At 40.3% G+C, this 12,378-nt stretch overlaps 1 protein-coding gene across 1 annotated transcript in view; it reads right to left on the bottom strand.

Moving 5' to 3' along the window:
• Positions 1–12,378, bottom strand: part of STXBP5L (syntaxin binding protein 5L) — a 1,275,950-nt gene that overhangs the window by 807,614 nt on the left and 455,958 nt on the right. Inside the window, exon 7 of the mRNA XM_053705139.1 lies at positions 6,292–6,375. Within this exon, the coding sequence (XP_053561114.1) occupies positions 6,292–6,375 (84 nt within the window). The remainder of the gene's footprint in view (positions 1–6,291; positions 6,376–12,378) is intronic.

Below are 12,378 nucleotides of genomic sequence, written 5' to 3'. Positions count from 1 at the left end.
TTCTAACCAGAGCCTGAACAAAGGCTTGAACATCTGGCACAGCTGCCAGCTTTTTGTGAAGTAACACAGACAAGGCAGAAATCTGTCCCTTCAGGGAACTTGCAGATAATCCTTTTTCCAATCCTTCTTGAAGGAAGGATAGAATCTTAGGAATCTTAACCTTGTCCCAAGGGAATCCTTTAGATTCACACCAACAGATATATTTTTTCCAAATTTTGTGGTAAATCTTTCTAGTTACAGGCTTTCTGGCCTGAACAAGAGTATCGATAACAGAATCTGAGAACCCTCGCTTCGATAAGATCAAGCGTTCAATCTCCAAGCAGTCAGCTGGAGTGAAACCAGATTCGGATGTTCGAACGGACCCTGAACAAGAAGGTCTCGTCTCAAAGGTAGCTTCCAAGGTGGAGCCGATGACATATTCACCAGATCTGCATACCAAGTCCTGCGTGGCCACGCAGGAGCTATCAAGATCACCGACGCCCTCTCCTGATTGATCCTGGCTACCAGCCTGGGGATGAGAGGAAACGGCGGGAACACATAAGCTAGTTTGAAGGTCCAAGGTGCTACTAGTGCATCCACTAGAGCCGCCTTGGGATCCCTGGATCTGGACCCGTAGCAAGGAACTTTGAAGTTCTGACGAGAGGCCATCAGATCCATGTCTGGAATGCCCCACAGCTGAGTGACTTGGGCAAATATTTCCGGATGGAGTTCCCACTCCCCCGGATGCAATGTCTGACGACTCAGAAAATCCGCTTCCCAATTTTCCACTCCTGGGATGTGGATAGCAGACAGGTGGCAGGAGTGAGACTCCGCCCATAGAATGATTTTGGTCACTTCTTCCATCGCTAGGGAACTCCTTGTTCCCCCCTGATGGTTGATGTACGCAACAGTTGTCATGTTGTCTGATTGAAACCGTATGAACTTGGCCCTCGCTAGCTGAGGCCAAGACTTGAGAGCATTGAATATCGCTCTCAGTTCCAGAATATTTATCGGTAGAAGAGATTCTTCCCGAGACCAAAGACCCTGAGCTTTCAGGGATCCCCAGACCGCGCCCCAGCCCATCAGACTGGCGTCGGTCGTGACAATGACCCACTCCGGTCTGCGGAATGTCATCCCTTGTGACAGGTTGTCCAGGGACAGCCACCAACGGAGTGAGTCTCTGGTCCTCTGATTTACTTGTATCTTCGGAGACAAGTCTGTATAGTCCCCATTCCACTGACTGAGCATGCACAGTTGTAATGGTCTTAGATGAATGCGCGCAAAAGGAACTATGTCCATTGCCGCTACCATCAAACCGATCACTTCCATGCACTGCGCTATGGAAGGAAGAGGAACGGAATGAAGTATCCGACAAGAGTCTAGAAGTTTTGTTTTTCTGGCCTCTGTCAGAAAAATCCTCATTTCTAAGGAGTCTATTATTGTTCCCAAGAAGGGAACCCTTGTTGACGGAGATAGAGAACTCTTTTCCACGTTCACTTTCCATCCGTGAGATCTGAGAAAGGCCAGGACAATGTCCGTGTGAGCCTTTGCTTGAGGAAGGGACGACGCTTGAATCAGAATGTCGTCCAAGTAAGGTACTACAGCAATGCCCCTTGGTCTTAGCACAGCTAGAAGGGACCCTAGTACCTTTGTGAAAATCCTTGGAGCAGTGGCTAATCCGAACGGAAGCGCCACGAACTGGTAATGCTTGTCCAGGAATGCGAACCTTAGGAACCGATGATGTTCCTTGTGGATAGGAATATGTAGATACGCATCCTTTAAATCCACTGTGGTCATGAATTGACCTTCCTGGATGGAAGGAAGAATAGTTCGAATGGTTTCCATCTTGAACGATGGAACCTTGAGAAACTTGTTTAAGATCTTGAGATCTAAGATTGGTCTGAACGTTCCCTCTTTTTTGGGAACTATGAACAGATTGGAGTAGAACCCCATCCCTTGTTCTCTTAATGGAACAGGATGAATCACTCCCATTTTTAACAGGTCTTCTACACAATGTAAGAATGCCTGTCTTTTTATGTGGTCTGAAGACAACTGAGACCTGTGGAACCTCCCCCTTGGGGGAAGCCCCTTGAATTCCAGAAGATAACCTTGGGAGACTATTTCTAGCGCCCAAGGATCCAGAACATCTCTTGCCCAAGCCTGAGCGAAGAGAGAGAGTCTGCCCCCCACCAGATCCGGTCCCGGATCGGGGGCCAACATTTCATGCTGTCTTGGTAGCAGTGGCAGGTTTCTTGGCCTGCTTTCCCTTGTTCCAGCCTTGCATTGGTCTCCAAGCTGGCTTGGCTTGAGAAGTATTACCCTCTTGCTTAGAGGACGTAGCACTTTGGGCTGGTCCGTTTCTACGAAAGGGACGAAAATTAGGTTTATTTTTTGCCTTGAAAGGCCGATCCTGAGGAAGGGCGTGGCCCTTACCCCCAGTGATATCAGAGATAATCTCTTTCAAGTCAGGACCAAACAGCGTTTTCCCCTTGAAAGGAATGTTAAGTAGCTTGTTCTTGGAAGACGCATCAGCTGACCAAGATTTCAACCAAAGCGCTCTGCGCGCCACAATAGCAAACCCAGAATTCTTAGCCGCTAACCTAGCCAATTGCAAAGTGGCGTCTAGGGTGAAAGAATTAGCCAATTTGAGAGCATTGATTCTGTCCATAATCTCCTCATAAGGAGGAGAATCACTATCGACCGCCTTTATCAGCTCATCGAACCAGAAACATGCGGCTGTAGCTACAGGGACAATGCATGAAATTGGTTGTAGAAGGTAACCCTGCTGAACAAACATCTTTTTAAGTAAACCTTCTAATTTTTTATCCATAGGATCTTTGAAAGCACAACTATCCTCTATGGGTATAGTGGTGCGTTTGTTTAAAGTGGAAACCGCTCCCTCGACCTTGGGGACTGTCTGCCATAAGTCCTTTCTGGGGTCGACCATAGGAAACAATTTTTTAAATATGGGGGGAGGGACGAAAGGAATACCGGGCCTTTCCCATTCTTTATTAATAATGTCCGCCACCCGCTTGGGTATAGGAAAAGCTTCTGGGAGCCCCGGGACCTCTAGGAACTTGTCCATTTTACATAGTTTCTCTGGGATGACCAACTTGTCACAATCATCCAGAGTGGATAATACCTCCTTAAGCAGAATGCGGAGATGTTCCAACTTAAATTTAAACGTAATCACATCAGGTTCAGCTTGTTGAGAAATGTTCCCTGAATCAGTAATTTCTCCCTCAGACAAAACCTCCCTGGCCCCATCAGACTGGGTTAGGGGCCCTTCAGAACCATTATTATCAGCGTCGTCATGCTCTTCAGTATCTAAAACAGAGCAGTCGCGCTTACGCTGATAAGTGTTCATTTTGGCTAAAATGTTTTTGACAGAATTATCCATTACAGCCGTTAATTGTTGCATAGTAAGGAGTATTGGCGCGCTAGATGTACTAGGGGCCTCCTGAGTGGGCAAGACTCGTGTAGACGAAGGAGGGAATGATGCAGTACCATGCTTACTCCCCTCACTTGAGGAATCATCTTGGGCATCATTGTCATTGTCACATAAATCACATTTATTTAAATGAATAGGAATTCTGGCTTCCCCACATTCAGAACACAGTCTATCTGGTAGTTCAGACATGTTAAACAGGCATAAACTTGATAACAAAGTACAAAAAACGTTTTAAAATAAAACCGTTACTGTCACTTTAAATTTTAAACTGAACACACTTTATTACTGCAATTGCGAAAAAACATGAAGGAATTGTTCAAAATTCACCAAATTTTCACCACAGTGTCTTAAAGCCTTAAAAGTATTGCACACCAAATTTGGAAGCTTTAACTCTTAAAATAACGGAACCGGAGCCGTTTTTAACTTTAACCCCTTTACAGTCCCTGGTATCTGCTTTGCTGAGACCCAACCAAGCCCAAAGGGGAATACGATACCAAATGACGCCTTCAGAAAGTCTTTTCTAAGTATCAGAGCTCCTCTCACATGCGACTGCATGTCATGCCTCTCAAAAACAAGTGCGCAACACCGGCGCGAAAATGAGGCTCTGCCTATGATTTGGGAAAGCCCCTAAAGAATAAGGTGTCTAAAACAGTGCCTGCCGATATTATTATATCAAAATACCCAGAATAAATGATTCCTCAAGGCTAAATATGTGTTAATAATGAATCGATTTAGCCCAGAAAAAGTCTACAGTCTTAATAAGCCCTTGTGAAGCCCTTATTTACGATCTTAATAAACATGGCTTACCGGATCCCATAGGGAAAATGACAGCTTCCAGCATTACATCGTCTTGTTAGAATGTGTCATACCTCAAGCAGCAAGAGACTGCTCACTGTTCCCCCAACTGAAGTTAATTGCTCTCAACAGTCCTGTGTGGAACAGCCATGGATTTTAGTGACGGTTGCTAAAATCATTTTCCTCATACAAACAGAAATCTTCATCTCTTTTCTGTTTCTGAGTAAATAGTACATACCAGCACTATTTCAAAATAACAAACTCTTGATTGAATAATAAAAACTACAGTTAAACACTAAAAAACTCTAAGCCATCTCCGTGGAGATGTTGCCTGTACAACGGCAAAGAGAATGACTGGGGTAGGCGGAGCCTAGGAGGGATCATGTGACCAGCTTTGCTGGGCTCTTTGCCATTTCCTGTTGGGGAAGAGAATATCCCACAAGTAAGGATGACGCCGTGGACCGGACACACCTATGTTGGAGAAACAAAACGTTTTTTCCTAACAGTGTCACCAGTAACTAATGAGCCCTTCAAGCAAGCTGAAATTCCTATTAAAGTATCTGAATACAGCTTACCCTTCCCTCATGGGGATATTGCCAGCCTTTTCTAGAATTAACACAGTCTGTCTAGAAAAATATAGACTGAACATACCTCATATGCAGCTTAGCCTGCAAACTGTTCTCCCAACTGAAGTTTTCCAATACTCTTCAGGCCTTGTGAGAACAGCAGTGGATCTTAGTTACAAAGTGCTAAGATCATCATCCTCCTTGCAGAAATCTTCATCCCTTTTCTGCCAGAGAGTAAATAGTACACACCGATACCATTTAAAATAATAAACTTTTGCTTGAGAAGTAAAAAACTATCATTTTAGTCACCACATAGCTCTTTGCCCTTCCTAGCAGTTAAGCAGGCAGAGAGAATGACTGGGGGTGGAGCTAAGGGGGGAGCTATATAGACAGCTCTGCTGTGGGTGCTCTCTCTGCCACTTCCTGTAGGGAAGGAGAATATCCCACAAGTAAGGATGAATCCGTGGACTCGATACATCTTACAAGAGAAATAATTTCAAACAAGGCTAAAAATCCTTGTCATCTGAGAGCATGCTGCTGAGGAAGGCCAGAGCTCTAGTGTGTGCTAAAGATGACAGTACAGTACCTAATTTTTTTTTACCTTTTTGTACAAGTGACTAAAAATTCCCAAAACAGTACCTTGTGTTAAATGGTGTATGTGACTATGTTGTCAGGCTATGTGAAACATGTTTACTTGTTCCTATTAATACCCTGGCACTTACCTGTCAGTAACATGTGATGGCTTGTGGACTCTCACAATCTTGTGAAAGTAAATTAAAAACTGCATCTAACAATTTTCAGAATATGTTCTCAATATTTCATACAGTGAAGGTCAAGGAAACTGTATGGAAATTTACCAGATTTTCCTGCTAAGGCTTAAAGGGACAGTCTAGTCAAAATTAAACTTTCCTGATTCAGATAGGGAATGCAATTTTAAACAACTTTCCAATTCACTTCTATCATCAAATTTGTTTTGTTCCCTTGGTATTCTTTGTTGAAAGCTAAAACTAGATACTCATATGCTCATTTCTAAGACCTTGAAGGCCGCCCCTTATTTCAATGCATTTTGCAGTTTTTCACAGCTAGAGGGCGTAAGTTCATGTATGCCATACAGATAACATTGTGACCACGCCCTTGGAGTTACGAATGAGAGGGCACTGATTGGCTAAATGCAAGTCTGTAAAAAGAACTGAAATTAGGGGGCAGACTGCAGAGGCTTAGATACAAGGTAATCACAGAGGTAAAAAGTATATTAATATAACCGTGTTGGTTTTGCAAAACAGGGGAATGGGTAATAAAGGGATTATCTATCTTTTTAAACAATACCAATTCTGGAGCAGATTTTCCCTTTAATTGTAATCATAAAGGAACACTCTAATTATAATATTTAAGTAGTGTATATGTGTCATAGTTTAAAAGTGTGACAGAAGATAGCTCATAAATTAGAGGAGTCCAAAAGGGTGTCAAAGAATTTAGTAAAAATAAAAGATGAATACATACCTCATCATAATAAAATCTTGATTCCGCTCTTTTTGATCTCAAATCCCATAAAACTATCATCCCACTTTCATATCCAATGAGCAACTGAAAAATAAAAGTGTGATTATAAGTCTCCCTGTTCTTTATTCCAAAAGGCCTAGATATTGCTGACAAACTCCCTTTGCTGAGAAATATTCATTTTTTCGAAGTATTATCTCAAATTCCATTGAATAGAAAACCTAAACTTGCACTCACATTAGGGGCTATTTTACACATGGAGCGCAATTTATCTCTACCACTCGCGCAATAGCTTCGATAGATGGAGGTTTTTTGCACGCATCAGGTTGTGCTCAAATTACAGGTTGAATTATGCGTTACCGAAAACCCGAAGTGTGCAAATAGCCAAACTAAGAATATCATTACAATGTTAACATATTCTCCCTTAGATTTTAATGGAGCTCACACGCAAACCAGATCGTGTTTAAACAAGTGCCCTAACCCGACATGAAATATATATATACATATATATATATATATATATATATACATACAGTATATATATATATATGTCAGTATATTTATAAGAATCTCAGCAGTATTCTTCAAATAATATGTCAGTATATGGCAGGGTTATAACACAATATTATTTACAACTTGTAGCAAGAAGAGACTTTCTCACAAAAGAATACACATTGTAGCACTCTAGGCTTGTGAATATTAATTGCAGTATGTAATTAACTTGGATACAAGATATTGACATATACTAGTGAAGCTAAAATTAAAATATAACTTTTAATAATATTTGATTAAAATAGGATTTGAAATTAAAAACACACTTAAGCTGCAAAGGGTAGTAGATACATCTGAGTTAAGTATTTTGTGGTTCTGCTCCACCTGTTCCCAAACTCTTTTAACTTCAGATTCTGCTAGAAATAGTGGATCATCAAGTGACTGTTATGCAGAAAATATTTAGGTTGTCCATTAACAACTTATTGGTCTCTTATTATTTACCCCAAGGTAATTTTGTGTTAATGGAAATAAAGTTAGCAATTTTTGTTACATCTATAGTCGCGAGATTAGTAATTACTAGCGTGGATTCATGTCTATATGACTAGCTATTAGGTGCCCAAATTGTGTTAGATTAATATAACAATGGTTCTACTTAATATCCAATTGGATTGAAATGGTATTGTAAACATATAAACAAAGTTTAATATTCCATAAATATTTTCCAACAAATGAATATTTAAATAGATTTATTATGTATTATTATATTCCACACCTTAGGTTAAAAGGTAACAATGTAGTGCGTAACCTTAAAGGGACACTGTACCCAACATTTTTCTTTCGTGATTCAGATAGAGCATGACATTTTAAGCAACTTTCTAATTTACTCCTATTATCAAATTTTCTTCATTCTCTTGGTATCTTTATTTGAAATGCAAGAAAGTAAGTTTAGATGCCGGCCCATTTTTGGTGATCAACCTGGGTTGTTCTTGCTGATTGGTGGATAAACTCATCCACCAATAAAAAAGTGCTGTCCATAGTTCTGAATTTAAAAAAAAGCTTAGATGTCTTCTTTTTAAAATAAAGATAGCAAGAGAACGAAGAAAAATTGATAATAGGAATAAATTAGAAAGTGGCTTAAAATTGCATGCTCTATCTGAATCATGAAAGAAAAAATTTGGGTTAAGTGTCCCTTTAAGTTAAAAATAGATAGAATATAAATCAATTCGTCTCTGGCACCCTATATATTATAGCTATTGGGTATAGTTCTATGTCTCTTATGTACCCTAATATTCTGGTTGTCTAATAGACTTACTGACAGGCACGCATCTCAGTATTGGCACAAATTTCACGCTCTCTGTAAATTTAAAGCGTGTTTCTAAATTTGTCAGCGCTTCTGATATTTCTGTCTCTTGTAACCCACAATATAGACTAGGTGTTTGAAGTTTTGTCTGTCAGAGTTACATAAAGTTACAGTCAGTAGCTGAGTTATATTAACTTGAACTATGGGGAAAACCGCTACATATTGAGTATTCGGAGAGTGATTGGTCCGTTTGGTAGACTGGCTAAAAAGTAGGCTTGTCAGTGTTAACACTGCTCCTCACACTCAGTAAAATATAGCGTTATTCTGAGCTCGTTAGTGCAGCTAGTATTCCTCTCTGTTCCAACACACAGTGTCGGCAGAATGTTTAGTATAATACACTTGATAGTTATTGCCTGACCGGGTTAAATGGAGTTACGGTCAGTGGCTAAGTTAAATTTGAGTTTCATGAACTCAGAAAGAGAGTTGCATATTATCAAGGTTAAGTGAAATTACGGTCAGTGGCTGAGTTAGATTTACTTCTCATACACTCTGAAAGAGCGTTACAGATTCGTATTCAGAATAGCTGGTCAGTCTGCAACTGAAAATGCAGTATGCTTGCGAGTGCTAGATATTTCAATTGCAGCTGCCAGAGGTACTAACTCTCTGTGTATTAGTGGAAGCTTATAGATAAATCATTATAATGGTGGAAACAGACCACCTGTAACTATTATATTAGCAGTATCAACTACAGTAATTTACATGCAGCTTAAGGTTTGCCTAAAAACACAGGAGCTCCCTTAAAGGAACCGTCATTCGCCGGGAAGTCGTCGGTGAAGAAGGATGTTCCGCGTCGGCGGGATGAAGATGGATGGATGGAAAGAAGATTGAAGATGCCGCTTGATAGAAGACTTCAGCCGGATCATGGACCTCTTCAGCTCCCGCTTGGATCAAGACTTCAGCCGGATCATGGACATCTTCAAACTCCGCTTGGGCCAAGACTTCAGCCGGATCATGGACATCTTCAGCAACCCGGCGTGGTGAAGATAAGGTAGGATGATCTTCAGGGGCTTAGTGTTAGGTTTATTTAAGGGGGGTTTGGGTTAGATTAGGGGTATGTGGGTGGTGGGTTGTAATGTTGGGGGGGGGGGTATTGTATGTTTTTTTTTACAGGCAAAAGAGCCGTTTTCTTTGGGGCTTGCCCCGCAAAAGGCCCTTTTAAGGGCTGGTAAGGTAAAAGAGCTTTTCTATTTTAATTTTAGAATAGGGTAGGGAATTTTTTTATTTTGGGGGGCTTTGTTATTTTATTAGGGGGCTTAGAGTAGGTGTAATTAGCTTAAAATTGTAATATTTTTCTAATGTTTGTAAATTATTTTTTTATTTTTTGTAACTTAGTTCTTTTTTTATTTTTTGTACTTTAGTTAGTTTATTTAATTGTATTTATTTGTAGGTATTTTATGTAATTAATTTATTGATAGTGTAGTGTTAGGTTTAATTGTAGTTATTTGTAGGTATTTTATGTAATTAATTTATTGATAGTGTAGGGTTAGGTTTAATTGTAACTTAGGTTAGGATTTATTTTACAGGTAATTTTGTAATTATTTTAACTAGGTAGTTATTAAATAGTTATTAACTATTTAATAGTTATTGTACCTGGTTAAAATAATTACAAAGTTGCCTGTAAAATAAATATTAATCCTAAAATAGCTACAATGTAATTATAATTTATATTTGTAGCTATATTAGGGTTTATTTTACAGGTAAGTATTTAGATTTAAATAGGATTCATTTATTTAATAAGAGTTAATTTATTTTGTTAGATTAAAATTATATTTCATTTAGGGGGGTGTTAGTGTTAGGGTTAGACTTAGCTTTAGGGGTTAATAAATTTAAAATAGTAGCGGCGAGGTCCGGTCGGCAGATTAGGGGTTAATACTTGTAGTTAGGTGTCGGTGAGGTTAGGGAGGGCAGATTAGGGGTTAATACTATTTATTATAGGGTTATTGAGGCGGGAGTGAGGCGGATTAGGGGTTAATACATTTATTATAGTAGCGGTGAGGTCCGGTCGGCAGATTAGGGGTTAATTATTGTAGGTAGGTAGCGGCGACGTTGTGGAGGGCAGATTAGGGGTTAATAAATATAATATAGGGGTCAGCGGTGTTAGGGGCAGCAGATTAGGGGTACATAGAGATAATGTAGGTTGCGGCGGTGTACGGAGCGGCAGATTAGGGGTTAAAAAAAATATGCAGGTGTCAGCGATAGTGGGGGCGGCAGATTAGGGGTTAATAAGTGTAAGGTTAGGGGTGTTTATACTCGGGGTACATGTTAGGGTGTTAGGTGCAGACATAGGAAGTGTTTTCCCATAGGAAACAATGGGGCTGCGTTAGGAGCTGAACGCTGCTTTTTTGCAGGTGTTAGGTTTTTTTTCAGCTCAAACTGCCCCATTGTTTCCTATGGGGGAATCGTGCACGAGCACGTTTTTTAAGCTGGCCGCGTCCGTAAGCACCGCTGGTATTGAGATTTGCAGTGGCGGTAAATTATGCTCTACTCTCCTTTTTTGGAGCCTAACGCAGCCATTCTGTGAACTCTAAATACCAGCGGTATTTAAAAGGTGTGGGGGGAAAAAAAACCAGCGTTAGCTACGCGTGTCGTTACCGACAAAACTCTAAATCTAGCCGTAATTTAATTATAGTGTAGTGTTAGATGTTAGTGTAACTTAGGTTAGGTTTTATGTTACATGTCAATTTGTCTTTATTTTAGCTAGGTAGTTAGTAAATAGTTAATAACTATTTAGTAACTATTGTACATAGTTAAAATAAATACAAACTTGCCTGTAAAATAAAAATAAACCCTAAGATAGATACAATGTAACTATTAGTTATATTGTAGCTAGCTTTGGGTTTATTTTATAGGTAAGTATTTATTTTTAAATAGGAATAATTTAGTTAATGATAGGAATATTTATTTAGAGTTATTTAAATTATATTTAAGTTAGTGGTTGTTAGGTTTAGGGTTCGACTTAGGTTTAGGGGTTAATAACTTTAATATGTTGGGGCAGCAGACTAGGGGTTAATAAATGTAGGTTGGTGGCGGCAACATTGGGGCGGCATATTAGGGGTTAATACATATAATATAGGTGGTGGCGGTGTCCGGAGCGGCAGATTAGGGGTTAATAATTATAATGTAGGTGTCGGGGGTGGCAGATTAGGGGTTAATAAATATAATGTAGGCGTCGGCGATGTTGGGGGCAGCAGATTAGGGGTTTATAAATATAATGTAGGTGGCGGCGGTGTCCGGAGCGGCAGATTAGGGGTTAATCATTTTATTATAGTGTTTGCGATGCAGGAGAACCTGGTTTTAGGGGTTAATATGTAGTTTATAGGTGTTAGTGTACTTTTTAGCACTTTAGTTATGAGTTTTATGTTACGGCGTTGTACCATAAAACTCTTAACTACTGACTTTTAAATGTGTTAGGACTCTTGACAGGGTAGGGTGTACCGATCACTTTTTGGCCTCTCAGGATAGACTCGTAATACCGGCGCTATGGAAGTCCCATAGAAAAAAGACTTTACGAAGTTTACGTAAGTCGTTTTGCAGTAAGGCCAAAGAAGTGTGCGGTGACCCTAAACCTTCAAGACTCGTAATAGCAGCGGGCGTAAAAAAGCAGCGTTTGGGCCTCTTAACACTGCTTTTTTACCCTAACACACAACTCATAATCTAGCCGTTAGAAAACTAAGGCCTAGATTTGGAGTTTGGCGGTAGATGGGCTGTTAACGCTCCGCAGGCTTTTTTCTGGCCGCACCATAAAATTAACTCTGGTATCGAGAGTTCAAAAAAATGCTGCGTTAGGCTCCAAAAAAGGAGCGTAGAGCATTTTTACCGCAAATGCAACTCTCGATACCAGAGTTGCTTACGGACGCGGCCAGCCTCAAAAACGTGCTCGTGCACGATTCTCCCATAGGAAACAATGGGGCTGTTTGAGCTGAAAAAAAACCTAACACCTGCAAAAAAGCAGCGTTCAGCTCCTAATGCAGCCCCATTGTTTCCTATGGGGAAACACTTCCTACGTCTGCACCTAACACTCTAACATGTACCCCGAGTCTAAACACCCCTACCCTTACACTTATTAACCCCTAATCTGCCGCCCCCGCTATCGCTGACCCCTGCATTATATTATTAACCCCTAATCTTCCGCTCCGTAAACCGCCGCAACTTACATTATCCCTATGTACCCCTAATCTGCTGCCCCTAACACCGCCGACCCCTATATTATATTTATTAACCCCTAACCTGCCCCCCAC

The sequence above is a fragment of the Bombina bombina genome, chromosome 3 (genome assembly GCF_027579735.1).
Source record: "Bombina bombina isolate aBomBom1 chromosome 3, aBomBom1.pri, whole genome shotgun sequence".
Taxonomy (NCBI): domain Eukaryota; kingdom Metazoa; phylum Chordata; class Amphibia; order Anura; family Bombinatoridae; genus Bombina; species Bombina bombina.
This window is presented reverse-complemented; position numbering and strand designations above follow the sequence as displayed.